General features: G+C 39.5%; 1 protein-coding gene across 1 annotated transcript; it reads right to left on the bottom strand.

Moving 5' to 3' along the window:
- Positions 1-390: 390 nt before the first annotated feature.
- On the bottom strand, positions 391-23,996 carry LOC127946497 (transient receptor potential cation channel subfamily A member 1-like). Its single transcript, XM_052543120.1, has 23 exons — positions 23,880-23,996; positions 22,976-23,121; positions 21,503-21,639; positions 19,887-19,935; positions 19,393-19,492; positions 19,207-19,307; positions 18,870-19,039; positions 18,488-18,652; positions 17,928-18,042; positions 17,287-17,453; positions 16,860-16,944; positions 16,720-16,779; positions 16,550-16,648; positions 15,937-16,007; positions 15,548-15,701; positions 14,498-14,587; positions 13,955-14,124; positions 4,004-4,133; positions 3,714-3,896; positions 3,552-3,620; positions 2,460-2,555; positions 2,202-2,320; positions 391-1,177 (listed from the first exon to the last, which is right to left on the bottom strand). The coding sequence occupies exons 1-23, from the start codon at positions 23,968-23,970 to the stop codon at positions 982-984; spliced, it is 2,763 nt and encodes a 920-aa protein (XP_052399080.1). The 5' UTR covers positions 23,971-23,996; the 3' UTR covers positions 391-981.
- Between the last annotated feature and the right edge of the window lie 189 nt (positions 23,997-24,185).

Consider the following 24,185-nt stretch of genomic DNA (forward strand, 5'->3'; position numbering starts at 1 on the left):
CAAGGCCGTCTAGATGACGAATCTGCTGATGAAATATGTGATATGGAATGATGGGAATGCTCTGTGACTGAGATATTTTTATATCTGTCTAGCTGCGATCTGAGTGGTGGGTGTGAGAAATGCTGCTTACCCTTTGGAGGAGGAAGGATGCATCAAGCACACTGCAATAAATATATAGGTTTAGAATTGCTTAAATTGACCAAATCTAAAGCAAATCCATTGCATCTGGATATTGTGATCCTCGTCATCAAATTTACCACATCTCATGACGTCCATGCAAAATCAGAAAGTGATTTTTACAGTGTTCTGGCCATGCAGGTGCACATCTTCATATGCTCCCAACTTGAGTGACTTGTTTATAAGTCTGTGAAATCACCATTGACAATCTGATCAACAAGATGGTTTTATTAAATGCAGCTTTCGTTGGAATCCCATCATGATGTAGTGGTGGATATAATACAAAATGGACTAATTAATACCCAAAAATAAGGGTTACACACTTGTGCTCCCCTTTGGCAGAACTACTTTGAAATTAGTGTTTGGAATGTCCAAGCATCTCAGGGTTACTACATCCGGGCACGAGGCCAGATTCACATGCTATTTTTTTTCTACACGTTGAGCACAAATGTGGACTGATTAGTGTAATAAATCTATTTGAGATACATTACGGAGTTTAAAGTCTGCTTTAGAAGCTTGTCAGTGCATCAATTCCAAATGCTATAAGATCTTAATTATGTATTAAAGCACTAGATATCATGCAAACACTTCTCTTCAAAGTTCATTATAAAATTTAAGTTGATTAAACAGACTGTCTTATATTATCTAAATACATATTGAATTTATGATTACACAATTACACTTAAGCAGATAAGAAGAACAACTAAAACTAAAATACTAAATCGCAACAACATAGAGTCTATATAAGTAATGATGGTTGGTTATTTGGCTTATATTTTTTACATGATGTCATCATCTCTAATATCACTTCTTTGTCTTAATAGCTTGCAGCAGCGGGACCCATTTTGACTTCTGAGATGAGGAGGAAGTGGGCTGTTTCAGAGCTGTAGGGTTATGTGGGCCGTCGTATTCATCAGCCTCAGAAGTGATTTCCATTTTCTGGATGATCAGCTTGAGCAGGTTATGCTGTTTCTCCAGCACACAGGACATCTCTTTCAACCTGAAGGATAGAGCGGATCAAATGCATTCTATATTGTATGTCTGACAACTTATACAGGCGTAAATAGATGAGAATAATAAAAAGGTAAATGTTAACTGATGCAATTTTTAATGTTGTATTAAAATGCTTGATTTTGTTAAGAAATTATGAGCAGACGTAATGTATTTGAATGTATTTTTTATGTATGTGAAATATTACTTTGAAAATTATATATTATGGAGGGCATTATATGAAACTGCAAGGTTAGGTAGTTGAGCCATGTGAACCAGAGCTGTGTGCCATTCATATTTGAATTGCTAAAAACTTTATAATTACAATTCAAATTATAATATGAATCTGTAGTTGATGGAGCCTTATAGCTAATGAACACTAGAGGCTGCTCTCCCACAAGTCTGAAAGGTCTGTGTCAGTGTTGTTTTAGTATCATTGATTAATTATTAAAGGTTTAGCACTTTTTGGGTGCATCTAAAAAAAAAATATATATCATGGATTTTCTTTATTTTTTTTGTAATTTAATTAAAAAAAGCAAAGTTTCTTATATTCTAGATATATTGCACAGTTTTTTTGTTGTTGTTGTTGTTGTTGTTTTAATTCTGATAGTTGTGACAAACAGCTTAGGAAAATTTACAATTTAGTATCTAAAACAAAGTGAATATTTTCTCAAAAATCAATCAAAAAAAGATTTACAAAACAGAAATGTTCAAGATCTCCAAAGCAGGTTTAATTATGTACTCAATAATTGGTTGGGGCTCCTTTTGCATGAATTACTGCTTCAATGCGGTGTGGCATGGAGGTAATCAGCTGGTGGCACTGCTGAGGAGTTATTGAAGCCCAGGTGTGTGTGTATATATATATATATATATATATATATATATATATATATATATATATATATATATATATATATATATATATATATATATATACATAGTTTCTGCTCACTTTTAAAATCAAACCCTTTATGTTGCTCTAGGTGGTGTTCCTGAGTAAACCCAAAACAGTGGTGGTGGTACAAAGAAGTCACCTGCTCTTCTGTTTGTGCAGCTCTCTCTCCAGAGGCCCTTCTTGCTGTGAGTGGAGGTTCAGACGGGTGCGAACTGTGTTTTGGATCTCACCCTCAATGAGCGCCTGTATCAGCATTTTCTGAGTAACAAATGATTGTCATTAAATTTACATTTTCACTCAAATGTATTTTATGTCGTTTGAAAAATAATATTTTACAGAATTTTATCAAAAATGCATGTGTGACCAGAGTAGGAATAACATTTGTTGATAGACAAACCTTGCATTTATTGGGATAGATGGTGATTGTTGGTTTGTCAACCCGCTTCAGGAACCAGTAAGGTAGCTTCTCCTCAAGGGCAGTGTGAAGATCTATCTGTAATGAAGTGCTTTCTTGATCAATGCACTAGATATACTTGTAATGATAAGAGTTATATTTCCTGGGTTAGTGTTTTTAATTTTGAAACAGTAAGTTTGGGGTGGCACATGTTTTTATAGTTGATTGTTTGTGCCACAGCTGTGAATCCTGATTTTCTACTTGCTGCTGTAAGTCAGAGGCTGGTGGCAGTATGGGTAGGGACTTTCTCTAAAGAATGTTTTATTGGACAACAATTTGGATACACTTCAGAGTCATTAAAATTTGATCATAATTTTATATTACAGTATTTTAATACAATAATATATATATATATATATATATATATATATATATATATATATATATATATATATATATATATATATATATATATATATATATATATATATATATATATATATATATATATATATATATAGTAGATTTTAAATGCATGCACTATACTATTCCAAAGTTTGGGGTCAGTGATATTTTTAAGACTTTTAAGTTTATTATGCTCACCAAGACAAAAATGTATTAATATTGTTAAATATCATTACAATTTAAATGACCTTTAAATTACAATTTTAAAATGTCAAATTTTACATATTTATGGGATGGCAAAGCTGAATTTTCAGCAGTCAATACTCCAGTCTTGAGTGTCACATGATTCTTCAGCTGATAAAAACAAACAAAAAAACAAACAAAAAAACGTACCTGCATGGTCAGAACACTGTAAAAATCACTTTTTGATTTTGCATGGACATCATGAGATGGTGTAAATAACAGAAAAATCTGACCCCAAACTTTTGAACAGTAGTTTCTACCTGATTTATGGTTGTAAACTTTGACAGAGCATGCAGACATAAAATAAACATTATAAATCTATAATTTTGATTAAACAGGGTCTTTATTTCATAATAGATTTTGTAAAACAATTGATCAAAATTCTGCTAAAAATGTACATCAATTAGAGGTCTTAGTGGTAGTCAATGCAGTCTGCTCAGTGCTCACCTGCATGGCTATCCTCTTCAACTCTGCATTTCTTTGTACCTCTGCAATGTCTCCTACTGCCAAACCAATCTGCAATGTGATTTAGACAAATAAACCTAATACATCCTAACAAATTGCATCCATTATTAACAGTAATAGCTAGGCCAGTGTTGAGTGTCCTACCATTAGGTTCATGAGAAGAATAGGCATGAGAAGCACAAAGATCAAAAAGATAAAATAGGTGACCCCGGGGAACGCCATGCGGCCATTTTCATAAGCATTCAGAAATGTGCTCTGGTAGTTCAGCTCTCCTACTGTCATCACAAACGTCTGGGCTAATGCAAGGCTGATGGAGCTGAACTCGTCCTGTTGAAAGCAGCAAACAGTAAACATCAATATCAAACCGCACCGATTAGCCAAAATTTGACATGTCTGTCATGCTGGGTTGATATGATCTCTGTGTTTGGACTTACCTGGTGGAGCATCAAAGCGTGGAAGGCCAATCCAAATGCGAGTAAGAGAAAGAGAAAGAGAATCATGATGCACAACAGGGTCCTAATGATTCCACCAAACATCACCACGTAAATTCCAATTCGCTCAAACCTGCGGTGTGAAAAGGGCATATGAGAATTCAGATGTTTTATACACCAACATTTTTTACTATTTTGCTGAAATAAATAACATTTTAATGTATAGCATGAAATGTATTTTATAGTACAGTATGAAAATTAATTTTTGGATTTGTGAAAGAATGCATTTCAGCGTTATTAAATTATTATTATTAAATTATCACTTTGAAAGGATGCATTAAATTGGTGAAAAGTGACAGAAATCCTTTGTAAAATTGTACATTTCTTTATTATTACAAATAATGGTTTCCACAAAAAAAATATACCAACATTGATAATTAGAAACATTATTCGCTCATGCGACTCTGAAGACTGATGGCTGCTGAAAATGTAACTTTGCATCACAGGAATTAATTACATTATAAAATATATTAAAATTGTACAAATATTTCACAATATTACTATTTTTACTGCATTTTAAAACAAGTAAATGCAACATTGGTGAGCATAAGTGACAAAAACATTAAAAAAAAGAATCCTTTGACTCCAAACTTCTGAATAGTGGTGTATAATAAATGTAAAAAAAAAAGACAAATGAATTGGGGTCTCGCCAAAGAGACCAATCCACTTCCAGTGTAACTAAACGAGCCAATGGACATTGGCATGCGGTATTTCTCAAGCTGATTCTGTGTGGGGCCTCTCAGTGCCACTACCCATTTGAGGTGAGAGCACAGGAGGAAACTGATATGACACATATTTTTAAGTCTCAAAATTGTTTAAAACAGTTATAATTTATTTTGAAAGTGAAAGGACATACATCCCCCACTTACAACCCCTTCTGGCCCCAGACTCAAACCCACAAGCTTTGGATTATGAGTCCGAATCTCTAACCAATAGGCCACAACTTCCCCACAAAAATGCAGTTGTGTTTTCTGCATTTATCTATTGTGAATATTAAAATCCCCTGCAATAGCAAAATAGTAAAACTCTGAGGAAATCATTGATAGCATTTCTGTGAAATCTTCAACAAATGCTGGAGAGTATTTTGGAAGTCTGTAAATAATGATAAACAGAATGCATGGAGCACCTTTCAATACTATCTCTAGATATTCAAAAGACATACTGTAGCTACACCTCCACCTCTCCTAACAGTCCTGCAGACATTCACGAAAGTAAAGTTAGGAGGGGCTGTTTCATTGAGGACTGTTGCACTGCAGCTGTCCTCTAGCCATGTTTCATATAGAAACATAAATTCCAGGTTGATTGTTCTTATTAAGTCACTGATTCGAAATTATTTATTCTTAGTGAGCCAATGTGATCCTTCATTCCTTCAGGCAGGAGTGCCCCTGGAACAGGTATCCAGGCATGCTGTTTAAAAATGCTCACTTAAAGGCATTGCATTTTGTCTCAACAGCAATATTTATTTGATGCATCATAGGCCGCAGATTAGACGCGTCACCTGTATGGCTTGAGAAGGCCTAAGACTTCTTATCATGTGATAAAACAGTAATAGAAACAGAATAAATAAAGACTACAGGCACACTGGGTTCCCACTTGTTCTGTAAACATTTGCGAATGGCTTGAATTGGCCAGTTTGGGCTCTCAGCACCAAAGCCAAATACCAAGAGGGTAGAGAGGGGGTCCTAGTAGGATTTAACCTTCTGAACCCCCTAAGGAACCTGACAACCAGATCATGCTTTGCCACTGACCTCACCTCTATTGGGTCGTGGTGGGTGGAAATAGCAGCAAAGTAAACCTTACGGGTGGGGGGGTACAGCCTACAATCCAACCCTTGCTTCAAGAAGGAAAACACAGTACTGATCGAACATTTCCTGGTGTCCTCGTGGTGAGAGGAACACCATTTGATGAACAGGTTCCACTTCAGAGCATAGGCCCATCTTGTGGACAGAGTTCATGCTGAAGCAATAGTGAGCACTACGTCCTGAGGTAGGTCACTTAGAACCTTTGTGTCCCATCAAGAGACCACACATGGAGTTTCATCGGGTCCGGATGTGGGTGCCAGAGGGTTCCCCATCTCTCAGAAAGCAGATCCTTCCTCAGAGGAATCGGCCAGAGAAAGGCTGTCATGAGGAGCATGAGTTCCGGGAACCAGGTCCTGTTGGCCCAATATGGAGCCACTAACAAGACCTGCTCCTCGTCCTCCCTGATCTTGCACAGTGTCTGTGCGTGCTAGTAGGCTCACTGGGGGGAACGCATATTTGCACAGGCTACGGGGCCAGCTGTGTGCCAGTGCATCCGAGCTGATCGTTGCCTCGGTTTGGGAGTAGAACCAGTGGGTGTCCTGGAAATGCAAACAGGTCTACCTAAGCAACTCCAAACCATCTCCAGATCAGCTGAACTGCCTGGGGGTGGAGTCTCCACTCCCCTGGATTGCTGCAAGAGACAGCTTTTCGCCTGCCCAATTCAACACTCCTGGGATATGAATGGCACGAAGGGATCTCAGATGCTTCTGACTCAAGAGGAGGAGGTGGCAGACGAGTGCAACATGTGTTGGGATCGTAAACCACCTAGCCGGTTGATATATGCAATGGTCGCATTATTGTCTGTGGGGACCAGTACGTCCCTGCCCTGAAGTCGCCCTCTTAGGTGGGTAAGGGCTAGGTGCACTGCCAGCTACTCGAGACAATTGATATGCGAACGCAGATGGGGACCAATCCACAGCCTTGACACTGCATGCCCGTTGTATGTGGCTCCCCAGCCAGTGGCCGAGGCATCTGTGAACCCCACAGAATGCCAGGATACCTGTTCCAGTTGCACTCCTGCCTGAAGGAATGAAGAATCTGACCACAAGTTGAAGTTTCTGCGGCAAGCCGGTGTAATCTGATCACGGCTAGTAACGCGGACCAAAGCCCACCTTGGGACTAGGCCATGGAGCCAGTGCTGAAGTGGTCTTATATGGAGCAGACCAAGTGGAATTACCACCACAGCTGCAGCCATATGCCCCAGGAGCCTCTGAAAAAATTTCAGTGGGACCACCATCCTGCCTGATAAAGTCCTGCCGCAGTTCAGCTACAAATGAGCACGCTCCTGGGTGAGGCGATCTGTCTGTCTGACCAAATCATACTTCATGCCTAGAAAAGAACAATCCTCTGCATTGGCACGAGTTTGCCCTTTTCCCAGTTGACCCAAAGACCCAATTGGCTGAGGTGTCTGAGCACCAGGTCCCTGTGTTCGCACAAATGATAGCAAGATGTGCAAGTATGAGCCAGTTATGAAGATAGATAAGGATGCACCCCACTAGGTGACTTTGGTGAAAAGTCCCCGAAGGGCAGGACCTTGTACTGATGTGCCCAACCCTCGAACGCAAACCGCAGGAATGACCTGTGTTGTGGGAGGATCGCTTGAAACCAGTCTTGGGGATGATGCATTCGAAAATGCATTTCATCTTCAGGAACTCGAGCTGCGTTGAGAACGTCATAGGCGGGTGACGTCAGAGACGAGAAAGCATAAAAGCACGAGAGGCGAAGCCGGCATCCAGCCTTCTGTTTTAGAGCTAACTGCTCTGATGACACCAGAGATCAGTCTTGAGAGGCTGATTCCCTTAGTAGACTATTTGGAAACGTGAAAACTACTGCCAAATGTGTCTCAGTGGGTCCTGCACACTGTAGTGAGAGGCCACAAAATCCAGTTCTGGTGGGCCCCAAGCAGACTCTGGTAATGGAACAGAAGTAGACTCTCTCTGAGGATCATCGAGGTGGTTCCTCCTCGGGTTGCTGAGTCCGGGTCCTACAGCCGGTACTTCACTGTTCCGAGGAAGGATGATGTGATGTGTCCTTTTTTTTTTTGATCAGGGGACTGAAGTTCAGCACGCTTGCACATGCCAAGTCCGAGGACTGGTGTGTCATGATCTATCAAAAATATACCTTATATCCAGGGGTGCACATAACTGGTACACAGGTACGCATGCACAACAAAAATCAGGAATACATAATGCCACCTGTGTTACCCCGTGCCTTTGCGTACTGACCAATTCTTTCATCTAGACTTACAACTTACATGTTACTTGTCAACTACTGTCAGCGATGTCCAAAGATGTGCAGTGGCTTGAAGCGAAAAAAAAAATGTGATGTGGTTTCACACTGAAATGTGGTGCAAGATTTGCCACTCAAATCCACATCTAGCAGACAAAACAGGTGCGTTTTAAAAGGCTCAAAGAATTTCAACCATCCTTTATTTGACAAACATGAAAAGAGCAAGGAACACACTAATGTGGTGCAAGCCATTGCTAATAAACATGCTAGCCAAGAAGAAATGTCCAGTCACCCAATTGCCAGATGGTGAGACAAGCTGAATGAAGAACAGCGGCAAGCTCTGTTTAACATTTTTCTCCTCGCCTTCCATAAAGCTAAACTGTGTCCTATGTCTTCTTATTCTGAGGATATTCAGTTAAAGAAGCGTCTAGGAGTAAATGTTGGAGGTGCTTATCATTCAAGTGAACGGGGCACACGGATCTTGCAAAGCATTCATCAAATGCCATCAGCGGGGATTTACGAGTCAAGTTGCAGTCTGCTGAATTTTGGGGGCTGCTTTGTGATGGATCTGAGGACATCACAAAAACTGAGCAGGAAATCATTTACATTGTGTCTGTGTCCAGCGACGGAGAGTTTACCTCAGACTTTATTGGACTGATTGAATTGGGTGCTGACCGAACTGCGCAGGCCATAACAGACAGACTTGTGAGACTTTTCCAGGACACAGGCTTGGATGATTGGGCAACAAAGTTGGTCACTGTGTGCACAGACAGGGCTGTGGTCAACGTCGGTATGTACAACGACCTTGTGCCAAAACTCCAGCGACTTGCTGCGGTTGGAGACTCACTTGTGCACATTTTGTGCACTGCATGCACACTGGAGAATTGCACAATATCTGTGGATCGCAATGTTCCTTACTGTGAGACATTTAATCGCTCTGTGGTCAAGCTGCTGCAGTTTTATTTACAAAAAGGGTGGGGCAAAAAAACTGCTTAACTGAAGAAGCTGTGTGAAGAAAATGGGATCTCCTTTATGAAACTGGGTAAGTTTCATAATATCAGATGGTCTGCATGGAGGCATGAAACACGGTTAAAAATATCAAGACTATTGCCAGCCATTAAAATGCAACTAGCTACGAGTGATAACAGTGACTAGCAGCATATCTGCACTGAGCATCTTCAGTGCTTTCTGTCAAAAATGCTTGACATTACTAACATTTTGAAGACTACATCCATTAAGTTTCAGAAGGAAAAGCTGACCATTGGAGAATGTAAGGATGAACTTATGCTTGACATTGGACAGTTCACACTTCTGCTTGATGGTGAAGGTCACAGGGCACACACTGTTTCTAATGCTGATGCTGACAGAGACCAGACAAACTTACTGAGAGGATTAATTGAAGAGTTTGAAATCAGATATGACTCCCTCAATTCTTGTCATCATTTCTTAGTATTTGATCCTTCTACATGGCCTCAGGAAATGCAAGACCTCCACAGTTTTTATAACACAACAGTTTGCAGCATTCTCAAGAAATATGAGGCCACATTGCAACTTGACAAAGATACCACTGTGACAGAATGGATGCCCTTAAAGCAGGCAGGAAAATGCCTGGGAGCCTCTTCTGTGTATAACTTGGTCCAAATAGTAAATACAAGTAACCCAGATGCTTACTCCAACATCAACAAGGTGGTTAAGCTGTCCCTTACACTGCCTTTAAGCAGTGCAGCTTGTGAGAGATGATTCTCACATCTCAACATAATAAAAACCAAGTACAGATCTCATCTGTCACATGCTCGTCTCTCAGCCCTGATGCAGATTTACCTGTTAAAGCAGACCACAGAGACATTTGACCCAAAGCAAGCTGTTGTGAATGGAGACAGCTAATTGTAGGCTAAAACAAGGACAGGGAAGTGCATCTGCAGCATCTTCATCATCTACCATGCAGGAAGCTGTAGAAGAGGAAAGTGGGGGGGACACTGAGGAGGGCAGTGACGAAGACTGCACTTAAGCCCACACGACATATGGGGTGAGTACCAAACACCATCTCCTGGTACTCACTTGAGTAACTAACCGAAAAAGTTATGTGCACCGCTGCTTATATCCATTCTTCTTCATCGGACGTTCCTGAGGTTTGCTTTTGGGGGCAAAAGCCTACCAATACGAATCTTCCTCTGGCCTTGCACTCTCACCTCATACTTTCATGACTTAACCACATTGACGATTGGTTAATATTAGCTCAATCAGAGCAGATGACGCTCACATGAAAGAGCTGGGGTTAAGACTTAACGTCAAGAAAAGTGAGCTTTCTCCAGTACAGAGAACCACTTATCTGGGCGTGGTGTCTGATTCAACCATAATACAGGCACGTATGTCACATGCTCGGATCAAGTTGATCCTCACTGCAGTCGCGAGAGTGAGAGAAGGCCGGTCACTCACTGTCAAGCATTCTTGGAGATTGGGTCTGATGGCAGCTGCAACGTGAATACTATTTGCCTGCTGTACATGAGACCCCTACAGTGGTTGCTCAAGACCAAGGGGTTCTCCCCAAGGGGAAACACACTTAGCATGCTAAAGGTCACATGGCGGTGCCTACGTGCCTTGGACATGTGAAGAAAACCTCGGTTCTTGTCTCAGGGCCCGGTGCTGGGAGCTCCTTGTTGCCTCTTAATGCTAGCGATGGATGGATCCCTCACTGGCTGTGATGCGGTTATGATTGGCCACCCTGCCTGCAGTCTGTGGAGTGGCCACCATCCGACATGGCATATCATCTGCCACGAGGATGCTGGCTGTGCTTCGAGCACTAAATTACTTTCACATAGACCTAAGAGATCACCATGTGTTGCTGTGCACCGGCAACACAGCAGTGGACTCTTACATCAACCACCAAGGAGCTCTGTGCTCATGCCATTTATACAAACTAGCGACAAGATCCTTGTGTGGTCCCAGGGTGAACTCCTCTCGCTGAGAGCAGTCCACTTTCCTGGGCATTTTAATATATGGGAGCAGACATCCTGTTAAGGCAGGGGCCGAGGCCCGGGGAATGGTGGCTTCACACCGAGGTGATGAACAGAGTTGGAGAGGTTGGCCAGACTCGGGTGGATCTGTTTGTGACTCAAAAGACATCGCACTGTCCCCTCTGGCTTCCTCTTATTCATCCAGCTCCACTGGGGCTGGACATCATGGTACAGACATGGTTGAGATTTCATCTGTACATTTTCCCCCCAATTGCTCTGCTCCCGGGAGTTCTGAAGAGAGTGCCCTGTTCTGGCCGGGCTGGGTGTGGTTCTTGGGCCTGATTTCTCTTTTTGACGGCACTCCATGGGAGGTTCCCATCAGGATAGATCTCCCTTCGCAGGTGGAGGGTGCGTCCCCGCATGGAGCTTAGAGGCTGTAGGTGTGGTCTCTGAGGAGGCACAACTCTTCTAGTCTCTCTTGAGACCGTTCTCCAATCCAGAGCTCCCTCAATTAGGAAACTGTATGCCTTGAAGTGGAAGCTTTTCACTTCTTGGTGCAGATACAGCCAGCTCGACCCAGTTTACTGCCTGGTTGGGACAGTGCTGGAGTTCCTGCAGGCCCTTCTCTCCGCAGGGTTGACCCACTCACCCCGGAAGGTCTATGTGGCAGCTATGGTGGGCTACCGTGTCCCTCTCAGTGGCCAGTTAGTGGGCAGAAACCCTCTGGTTACATTTCCTTCATGGTGCGGTGAGGCTGAGGCCTCCGGCCAGAAGAACCTTATGCTAAGTGATGATCAGGATGCTATCGTATGCCCCTCTTATCTCCCCTCTCTTGGGAGTCAAGACTCACTCCTTCTGAAGTTTGGCCATTGGACAGGTTGTCCCCCATTACTTTCAGATTCCTGTTTCCTTCTCTTGCTTTAGCTGTGCTCTTCCACACTAGGTAGAGATTTGAAAGTCTGGCGGCATGGGCATTCTCATTCCCCAAAGCGATCTTGGTGGAGCTCAAGTTCCTGAAGAGGAATGTCTAAGGTTACATATGTAACCCTGGTTCCTCAAATGAACGAGATGCTGCGTCACAGTGCAACACTTCCGGCATCTATGGCTGGCACTTGCTTCATCCCTTGAGGCTGGCTGCCGGCTTTGCCGCTCATGCTTTTATGCTTCCTGGTCTCTGACGTCACCCGCCTATGACATCTCGCTCATCCATTGGACTAATTACAAAGTTTATTCAGAAACGTCAATCTGGAGGTGTTCCCCAAAGCAATCTCGACACAGCTTCTCGTTCCTTCGAGGAACCAGGGTTACATATCTAACCTTAGACGTTCTGCATCAACATCTTGAACAGCAGCTTGTGAAGCGCACGGTTTAAAAGACGCAGATCCAATCTCTGTCATAACCCAAAGCCTTCTTGAGTAGGGACTGTAAAATCCAGATCTCATATTGGCTTGAGGGATCAGCACTATCCTGTGATTTCCACATGAAAAACAGGGGCATCTGGTTCACATTAGTCAAGGCTGTTGATGCCCCTGTTTTTCATGTGGAAATCGCAGGGGGAATGCCAGCGAACTTAATTGCATAGCCGAGTCTGATGGTCAGAAAGAGCCACCGAGACAGACTGGGAAGCACTAACCAGACTCAGAGAGACTGTGCCAGTGGAACTAACATAACCACCGATGTACCCATGGTGGGGCAGTGTGGTGGAACACAGGGACCCAGCCCAGGGCCTGTAAAGGCCTGGCCTGTGACGGTAGAGGGCGGAGTGTGGGTGTGAAGTGTAACACTCACCTGATTCCTCCTTGTGTGGGAGGAAATTCAGGAGCCCGGCTTGAGGTTTGTGACACCCTGGCATGTGACGACATGAAGCGGGGATTCAAGTGCTACCTGGTTCCATGGATGGGCAGGAGGGGTGCTCATGGGAAGTGTATTCCTCTGGAGTACCAGAGACTGAAATTACTCTTTTATTTACGTTTTGGGTACCGCTGGTTGCTGGGCCAGAGGTGGAACAAAATCAGAATAAAACAAAAGATTCTCTACCCGGCCCTTCTCTGGGGGAGGGAGTGGTGTGGTCACCATCTCCTGATAAGCTGCCTCCTCCATCTCTGGGTCTTCCGTCACAGGGCCTCTTGCACTTGTGATTACCGCCAGGTGGGGACCTGGCCGAACTGGGTATCCTGCATGTGACTGGCTCCGCCATGCTTCCTGGTCGAAGGCTGCTGCTGCTGCATGGGAGTGGGGGCAGCTGCAGGGGGGTGCCCACGGTGACAAGCAGCCTGAGGGGCTGCTGAATAACGCAGGGGAGCTGGCCACCACACACTCCTGGTTTGGATGTCTGCACAAAAAAACTAACTTTTTTTTTCCTATGAGACCGTGACTACCGCTGCTGTGTGTAATGCCTGCACTCATTCTTGCAATCACTCGAGGGACATGAGAGCAGTAGTAATGCAACACCACTTGGCTCCAAAGCGAAAGTATGAATTAATGCAGTGCACATGCTGCCTTTCATTCACACACTGGGGGGTGTGGCAGCCTGATGCTAAATACTGCATGCCAATGTACATTGGCTCGTTTAGTTACACTCAAAGTCTATTGGTCTCTCTGGCGAGATCCCAATTTGGCGGTCATCACTGACATTACATCATGGGTGACCGACTGCAAGGGAACTCAAATATAGGCCGATAACCCATACAGTACCAATATATATTGTGCATTTCTTACAGCATATACACTAAATACAATTTATAGTACTTAATTTTATTAATCAGCTTTTCATGTACTGCAAATAATTTGATTAGAAATTGTAATTGATTGTCACCCCTAGTACATATAATTTATTTGAGATATATTTGTACATGTAGAAAATGTGTCTTGTTTATATTAAAATTCTAGGAAGGACACTAAAACGAAACCTCTGAAAGTAGAGCAGGAAGGCTATCCATGAATTCAGAATGGCGAAAGCTCCAGCCTCCCATTGCCACGTATTCTTTAGACTGAAGCACATGGGAATGACAAAGACTAAAGAGCTAATGGCTGCGCCCCATTCTGCAGGGTTAGAGAAGTCTGTGAAGTAATTTATTCCCTGTAATGTAAAAGACATGAGGAGTTACATAAAATCACCTTTAGATTCCAAACATAGTGCAATTTGAATACCATCCCCAGTGGCAAATAGAACAATAGACTACATACTACAATGCATGCAAAATCTGAGCTGTGTTTTTATACTACAATGCATGCAAAATCTGAACTGTGTTTTTATCAGTAAATCATTTGGCTGGAAGGCTTAGAGCCCTGCAAGGGATTGGGAATCCCCACAGCAAAGTCATGTGTATTTAATATGCATCATGACATTTATGATTAGTAATGGTTTGATTGCCCTCTGCTGAGAGTATGTGTTATAGTATGATAGGAATTTATAGTGGCTGCATCATGGGAAGTGATGACGTAACTATTACCTGCTGAGCCAACTGCACCAGCTCTTTGCAAACGGAATACACATTAAAGACAAGCACCATGATTATACAGACTGAGATTAAACTTTTTTGCTGGATGGGGATAAAAGAAAGAGAGAGAGAGAGAGAGAGAGAGAGAGAGAGAGAGAGTATCATTACAACATTATCACCAAATTAATTCCATTAACATAATGACTGATCAGATTTTTATTCATAACCCAACTATCATATTATGCTAAACTAAAATCTTTGCTATGGTGTGATCATGTTCCTCACACTCAAATATGGATAATAATAATGCCAATATGAGTACTGTGTGCCATTTCTCAAAATACAAATAGTAATATGCATACAGGATAAGGCATAATTTTATTGGGATTATAACCTTGAAGCTGATCAATAAGTGGGAAGTTGATGAATACCATTCAGTTCATAATGACACTCATTAAATTAAGTAACAGGACAAGGAAAAGGTTATAAGGAAGTGAATGCAAATGTGAATGGATATGCATGTGATTATGAATGATAGCTTGAATAATTGGCTTGTCTTTGCATAAAAAAAATGTGATTACATTGTTGGTATATGCTTCAAAGGGAATACAAAAAAAATAAAAAAAATAAAATAAAATAAATATATATATATATATATATATATATATATATATATATATATATATATATATATATATATATATATATATATATATATATTTATAATATAATTGTCAGAACAGATTATGGGAAGTTTAGAATTACATTGCTTGCTCACCAATGTATCCACTTTAGTGAATGGGTACCATCATGGTTATTTTAACCAGAAGCAACAGTTTGAAGTTGAAACATCTTATTGATGAATTTGTTAATTAGAAACAACATTTTCCACTTCACAAGACATTAAAATAAAATGAAAATAAAAATAAAAATTACCCCTCGATTAACTCACCCTCAAGCCAACCTAGGTTTATATGACTATTATTTGTAAATTGTGTTCACTTCAACACTTTTGACCTCATCTCTTCCCTGCAAGATGCCAGAGAACTCTGTCTACAGTACCTCTCTAAAAGATACTGGCACCATGATGACAGATGTGTTGTTTCCAAAAACGTCCTGCTTTGGTCTCAGATTGAGGATGAGGTATGTGAGGGGCAACAAGCCAAGCAGGTAGACAGCCAGGTTGAGCAAATGAACCTTGCTTCCATACACCTTCCTGTCCGAATAAAACAGTTTCAATAGGATATTCAAATGTTTATGTAAACTAGTCTATTTGTTTGAAGTGATGTTAACACTGTAATGCTGATATTTTTAACCATATGCACTAAAGTAAAATGCAGTGCCTGTGTTATATACTGTAGGACATAAAAAAAACCTGACTTTAGAAATTAGCATATCATAGTGAGTTTAAAAGTATTGACCAGAACTGTTACAGCACATCTTTGACATACCACTTCATCTCCAGATATTTTCGGCTCACAGGATGAGTGAGGAGCTCCAGACGGTTGTACCGCACCATGGCCTAGTGTGGTACAAGAGTTACAATTTATTCTCACACTGTTTTAGGATGCAAAAAAGAATAGGAGCTTTGTACTTAAGAATGTATAGTGTACAATGGGGTCTAAAAGTCAGATATCACTAAGAACAAATGCTTATAGTTTCATTTGTATTTTACCTTTAATACACAATCCATTGTTTTGACAAAAGATGGCTGCCTTGGAGAAACGTAATCTGTTCTACATGCAATTTAAAATACTGTAGAAATTACTTGTTAAAAACAAAAAAGTTCTCTTACTATGAAAGTTACAAAAGTTTCCCTTACCAAAAAAACAAAAATAAATAAATAAATAAATAAATAAATAATTCTAACAGGACATGATTTTACAGTAAAATACTTAAAAATTTCCAGTTTACAATTTTACTGCAAGTGTAAAAAGATGTTGTAAGAGTAGTAAGAGAAATATATATATACAGTATAGATAAGGTTCTTGTTTTACAAACCTTAAAATATTGCAATCATATTTTCTAATGGTAATAATATATATATAATTTAAGGGGACTTACATTCATAGCTACTAATGGTTGGTACTTCAATGCTTTGTCTGCTTTAGCATACTTCATTGACTGTATTGGAGCCTGAAGCCACTGAAAATCATACTTTATCTGCCAACAACATTGAACAGTTATGCACTATAGTGTTAATGTACATTATGAAAAGTTTTAATGCAATTTACATGATAATCCGGACTGTTGGCATCATGATCAGATTCTGAAATACACCGGTCCAGAAGATGCTGCTTGGAAGAGAGAAGGGATTAATTCCAAAGACTTTTATAAAAAAAAAAAAAAAAAAGTGGGAAGGTAATCTACAAACCTTAAAAGACTCTGGAAGGAACTCTATGATGTCCATCACTGGACAGCGGGATGTTAATTTAAATGACTTTATTGCCTCGCCACACCTGCAGTGAATTAATATATGTTTGTCAACCATTGGCAGACTGCAGAGGAGAAGAAATTTATTTATATATTTTTACATTTATTTTGAGTTTTGTAAAGGTAGCCCCTCAATCAATCCCCTCTTTTTGTTCCATTAAATATATATATTAGATACTTTTATTTCAAAGCACCAAAAAGGAAACTTTAAAAGTGTTTATTAAAAGTAGTAAAAACTAATTTATTCTAATTTTAGAAAGGAAATATTGATGTTTTTATTAATCTGAATTTCCAAGTTACCTTTTTATGTTAAAATTATTTTATATTAAAATGAATACTGGTCATCTTCAATGCAGATGGCTCCTTACCTCTCGTTTTCAATGACAGCATTCACGACATCCTTTTTCTCATTACGCACAGCTTCATGTAAAAAAGAGTTGTCAGCATTGTTGAGAGTGATTTCAGCTCCCCTGTCCAATAACAGCAAAACAGCACCTACATGTCCCGCTTGTGCGGCTATGTGAAGGGCTGTGTTCTGTTAAAGCATACATGTTATTAATAAGCAGTTTCCTTCAATTATAATCACAAATGACAATAAATACTTTTAAATGACTTCATAAAATAATTGCTTTTACTATTACCTTTAATATATCTTAAAATACTGTATATGTAGTTTATTTCTTTGGTGGTAAAGCTGACTTTTCAGCAGACATTACTCCATTCTTCTTCAGTAACCATTCTAATATGCTGATTTGGCACTCAAGCAACATTAATTATTACTATAAATGTTAAAATACAATATATATTTTTATATTTTTGTGGAAACTGTAATTCATAGTTTCTTTTAGGAAAATTTCTTGAATAGAATCTTCAAAAGAACAGCATTTGTGAGACTTTGTTAATTTTTGGGGGGGATCTTGTTCAGTTGTTATCCTATGGTTAGGGTTAGGAATTGTATTTCTCAAACTGATTATGCTCCACAGTTGTTAAGGATTTTAAGGCTGCTTACCCCATCCTCATTTGTTATGTCCAAAAGTTTGACATTGGCAGCCAGGAGGATTTTCATTGTCTGTGTGTATCCCTCAGCCGCAGCATGATGTAAACAGGACCAGCCTTTGTAATCACTAGAGATTACAAAATACTTTATTACAGAATGTCCAGCTGAATAAAGTCACTACAAAACTAAGTGAAATTTTTCAAGCTACCAACTTAAAAAAAAAAAAAAAAACATACAGTAATAAATAATAGATGGAATATTAGCTTTTGAGATTTTGGCGCAATTGTGACCTGGTAGGTAAGCTAAAACTAAAACCAAAAACAGATAACTTCAGTTAGTTACTTGCCAAGGCAATCATTTCCATTCAATTTAAATTGAAATACTTATTTAACTAAAAACTAACACTTAATAAAACTACATAGAGAAGAGAAAAAAAAATGAAAATAAAACTTTAACTGAAATTCAACTATAACAGTAACTCAATGCTAAAATATCACTGCCTGTTATCTATGAAAAAAAAAACTGCTTGTGATGACTGTGAAAATGTAGATTCCCAGAAAAGTATAATGCACCTTTGAAACAGCGCACCACTCCTGAGCAGCAGCTCAACAACTTGAGTGTGTCCTGCCTTCGAAGCAAGATGGAGGGGCGTCAGACCCTTTTCATCCCAATCGTTGAGCATTTTAGAGTCTGTGAAGGTCTCTAGCAGCCTCTTACATGTGTTTATACGCCCATATCTGAAATTGGAGAAAACACTTAATATTAGCAGGTTTTGCAGTGTGTAAGATTTGGAAGCTTGGAGTTATGCAGCACTGTTTTGTTTAAAGGCCTGCAAAATTCTAATAAATGGTCAGAACTACCTTTGATGTGCTATTATAGGTCAAAACCTATTAAGAAAATATGCAGAAAGATCTGATTTTGATATAGCTGTGAGTGTATTACAAACGTTCTCACTCTGCAGCGAAGTGAAGCGCTGATTTCTTCTCCCGTGACTTTTGACCCACAAAGATATTGAGACCAAGCATATTTTTGACCGAATCGTGGATGCCAAGTTTGCAGGCGTAGTGCAGAGGAGTGCAGCCTTCAACATCCTCATCAGACAACATCTCCTTCACGGCATTACTCTGGAGGAGGCAATGGGCTCTTATAACTATATACAGAACATACGCATGTTCAAAACAGTACTTTATGTAATAATCCATAACACAGGGTCACTTGCACTCTTTTAAGCTTTCTTTCAAAATGAGCTGTGTTCTGTATCTGAACTTGACATTCACAAAGGTTTTCACACCTGTAAGACCGTCTCAGGAAGATTTTTCAGCCCTTTTGGTTGAAGAACGACAAAGTGGAGGAAGTTGCAACCTGCTTTGTCTTTGATTCTGTAATCGGCACCTTTTTTTCAATAAGACAACATGTTAAATACATGGAAATATCCATGCAAATAGTATTGGAGCCATAACATGCTGAAAATGTTTACCAATTGACAGCAAAAAAACAACTGTTTTCCAAGCACCGCATCTGGAGGCCATCAGCAGAGGAGACAGTCCCTTACAGTCAATGCAGTCAATATCTGCTTTCTTTCCAAAACAAATGAGATCCAAATGACAGTGAATTAGCAACTTTATCTAAGGACATATGGTGATATATTGGACAACAAAGGATACGATGATGAGTGTGATGAGTGGGGCGGTGCCGAGATCCAGGGGAGTGATTGGAAATGAGCGACACCTGCTCCACTCACTGATCTCGAGTCCCACGGAAGATATCGGAAGGATATAAAAGAGGAGTGACGACAGTGAAGGACGAGAGAGGACCAGGACCACCGGCCTCGCTCCGTTCCCTCGGCTCTCGGCCCCTCCCCACTCGTCACAATGAGATATTGGATGCTTTGCAGCTTGCTGGTTCACAAAGTGTACATACAGCAGAATAAATAGATTTATGTTTTAAACAAGCAGCCATTTAAACATTTACCTTTGAAATAAGATATTCAACCAACTCGACATGATCAAACAACGTGGCTCTATTAGGAAAAGAAAATGATTGTTAATCATTGAAGCATGTATATTAATCAAATAAATACAGCTGTGAATTGTAATAGGCCAAGCAGACTAATGACATAACCATTATTAATTTTAAATCTGTATTGTCTTGGCATAGCAAAAAAAAGTGCTTTAAAAGCCAAGTCTTTTTTCCATAAGACTTATATATATATATATGGTGTATAAATACATATCTTGAAAAATAACATAAAACATTGTATATAAGTCTTATGAAAAAAAACAAAGAAATTATATGCTATTTAGCTGCTATGTATTTTATGGTAAAGAAGTCTCATATTGCAACATTAGCCCAGGGTCGTCTGCCTTGGCTCAAGGAATGCTCTTTCAGTTAGGTTGCTTTAATAAATGTTTCACTATATTTCACAGAGTTTTCTTGTACTCTGAATAAGTTAGGCGTGGGAAATCCAGTGCAGATTTGCATAAAGGTCTCTATTATATTCTTAAATTGTATGTTGCACTCCTAGCATTATGAATAATTGGAAGGACATTTATTTTACTTGTAAGTGGTCTACTGTGTGCATTTCTGCAAACAGTTCAGGTCTTTTTGAAGGGATAATTCAGCCAATAATAAAAATCTTCCCATTTCAGGATTTAAAAAAACATCAAATGCGACTGGCATCTTCTAATCTAACCAGACACAGCAAGTCTGCATATGCAACAGTGTGAATAAGATTTAAGATTTGTGAGTAACTTTTTTAATTTTTCTCAGTATACCATTTCAAAAGACTTGGGATATATAATCGTTTTGACTTTTATTGGGCTTAAACTGTGTCTTTTTGGGGTTTGATAACCCCAAGGATGATATCTATAACTATGATAACTATAACTTTAAATTAATCCACATTAATTTTTTTTTTTTTTTACCCCAGTTAATGAATGATAAAAACATTGACAACCAACCAGAATCCACTAAAAGCTTAATGAATCAATGAAGGTTGGAAGTTGTATTGAAGGCAAATGGTGTTAAAATTGCCATATTTCCTGTACATACAGCACAGTTGCTTTAAAGAGCTTGAACATTTAAAGCAGCAGACAACATAATTGCAGCATACATTTATAATAGAGAGTTATTATGCGTTGGAGTGAATGTTAATATAGTTACTGTTATAATTATTAAACTTGTTGTGAATAGCCCTTTGGTCAGCATGTCTTGAATGGAAAATAATAGCATGAACATGCTTCAGAATTTCCTGTTTCATCCCATGACCTAAAATGCCATTGTCAGATATGACAATAGCGAGAAAGTTGCAATTACAGACATCTTCCACAGCTAACCTGTTTAACAAATGTGCTCTAAATCTTAAAGACAATCTCCAGCACCAGTAACATCTCAAATATAGTTTCTTGGGCAATAGTATGGAATTACTTGCTTATGTTATTTGCTTTCCTTAGCATCCAAATATGATATGATGCCTTGGCATATCTGATTACTTAACCTGAACTGAGATTGCTTAAATCAACTTTGAGATAAACCAGGAGATTATGTCACATAATAACTACTGGAAATCAGTATGGCATCACACTGACCTATGTAAGGGGGTCTGATTGGCTCCATCCCTAATGTTGATGATGTCTTCCACTTTGTTGTAAGAAGAAAGCATGATTTTGACAGCCTCCATAGCACCCTGAGTGCAGGCAAAGTGGAGGGCCGTGGATTTGTCACACTGCAAAACAATCAAGCCCCCCACACACAGACACTGAGATGGAAGTCAGCTATTAGCTTGACATAAGTAGGAAAGGCAGGGTCAGGTAATGCAAGAGGGGGGCAATTTCTCAGCTGCTGCACAAGTAACACAAACCATTAATGAGAGAGCACCCTGAATTGCTGTGGCAATGGACAGAACGGCCAAGCTCAGCTATAGATGTAAGTGGCTGCAATTTGTATCAATTTAACTATCTGAAGCTATTACTGAATGCATCAACTCTGCTGCTACCGACTGAACACGACAAATGGAGGAGTTTGAGTGTGTTTGCATCTGTGTGGCCAAGATCAAGAGCCAAGAAATCAGGCTGCCCTTGCATTTATTGCAGGCCACATTCTTCTATGATTGCATTTCATGAAAAAAAATAGTTTTTGTCTTTCTTTCAGAATCATGACATTATAGCTCGGCATTAGGCAATTTTCTTATATCTGTCCCCAAACTGCTCAGTTAGCCTCAGCACAGTTTAATGTATCAAAAGCTTTTACAGAAATAAGCCTTGATGATAATGGACTTACAATTATATAACATAAATGTGCTGATTATTTTATTACTGCTGTAGGAGGAGTTTTGATAAAATATGCACTGACATGACTTTTGTTTAGTCATTATACCGAAACTCATTAACACCCATAAGAAAGAAAATGCCTTGGTAAATCATAATTATGACCGTAGGCGACATTAGGGGGGCAGTTGTCCCATATAGGTCGTCTTTCAATTCCCGGCGTCAGCCCCGTAGCAATTGACGCGGGTAACCAAGCCCAGGCCCAGTTCTACAGGGGTACTATAATAATAATAATAATGATCATAAAATAATTATTATATCAGAGTCCTGCCCAAGGGATTGGTTCATCCAAAAATGAAAATTCTGCCATCATCCTCACCCTAATGTTAGTTCAAATCTGTATGACTTCATGTATTCTGTTGGAAATAAAATAAGATATTATGAAGAATGTTTGTAACATTCTGCTTCCAAACTATTTTGGTTTCCTTTGACTTCCATTTTATGGACAAAAAATATCTCAAAATATCTTATTTTCCACAGATTAAATAAGTAAAATTTTTTGGGTGAACTATTAGTTTAAGATTCTTTCCAATAAGTTTATAAAAACGTTTAACTTTTTACAATACTATACAGTTCAGTGGGCTGTCACGGATTTTCTGACAAAAGAAAAATAAACGTTTGTTTTTTTTCGTCACAAGCCTTGGGTCATTTGATTCCTTTGATCATTTTAAGTATGCTTGTTAGCTTTTATATTTAAAAGATAAAAATAATTATACCTCTTGAAACAGCACTTACCTGTTGCTGATCCACTCTGGCACCTTTAATAATGCAGAGTTTGATCACCTCAATGTTGCCCCCACGTACAGCCAGATGGAGGGGAGTACTTTTGGTCTTATCCAAATAATTAATGTGCACTGAAGTGGAAAGGCCCAGTTCTTCTCCTTTATTAGGATGAGAAACAGTAGAGATGAGTACAGCTTCATTTTTCCATACTTGTCAATTCAAACAGAGAAATAAAGCATTAAAAAACCCTGTATTAATTTCTTTCCCTCATGACTTACCAAATGTGTACACTGAAAGGGGCCAAAATGACAAAAACAAATGAACAAAATGTGTTTCATACAAATTATGCTCTATATTCCAAATCTTCTGTAGTGATTTTTTGCATAAAATCACCGTTTTATTGTAAATTCATGGAAAAAGAGGTTTACGTTATTCAAATTTACAACAGGAAAATTAAAAGCAATACTGGTTTGGAAAGACATAAAGATGAAAAAATGGTGACAGAAATTTCATTTTTCTGTGAACTGTCAGTTGACATTGGGATATGTCAAAAACCTCAATCACAATGAAACATGACTGCTTTGTTTGGACACCATGTGACATATATGCAAATAGCTCTGCAGGCTGGCATTCACATTTGACATGTTGACCCTTCTATTTGTTTGAATTGTTTTGCATTTAAGAATCTGAAAATATTGGACTGTAATGTAAATGAAAACTGTGTCATTTGTCTTTCAGCCAAAGGGAGCTGTCAGAAAACCCCACAAATATTTATAGCTGGAACACATCATTCCGGAACAGAAGACCACCCATGTATTGTGCACAGTCACAGTGCCTGTCTAAACTGCATGGTGAATGGGTTGGGAGTGGATTCGTCATAGTGAATTGGTGGAATTAGAATATAAAATTCACTTGCCAATTTTCAAAACCAGCTCCATGGCCTCTTTGGCACCTGCAAAAGCAACCGTATGGATAGCGTAGTGACCCAGTTTGTTCTGAATACACATCTTTGCACCATGTTCGAACTGTATGGAAAGAAAATAATCGAATTTATCACACAATATGGGGAAATTAGGATTTTCTCTGTCATTTGTGTGTGTGTGTGTGTGTGTGTGTGTGTGCGTGCGTTCTTTTTTACAGCTCTTTTGTACACACAAGAAACTGTATTGCTTCGCAGTTATTAGTGCAGCAGGCCAGCATCACAGGGGTATTTCCCAGATCC

Source organism: Carassius gibelio, chromosome A24 (assembly GCF_023724105.1).
Source record: "Carassius gibelio isolate Cgi1373 ecotype wild population from Czech Republic chromosome A24, carGib1.2-hapl.c, whole genome shotgun sequence".
NCBI classification, from domain to species: Eukaryota; Metazoa; Chordata; class Actinopteri; order Cypriniformes; family Cyprinidae; genus Carassius; species Carassius gibelio.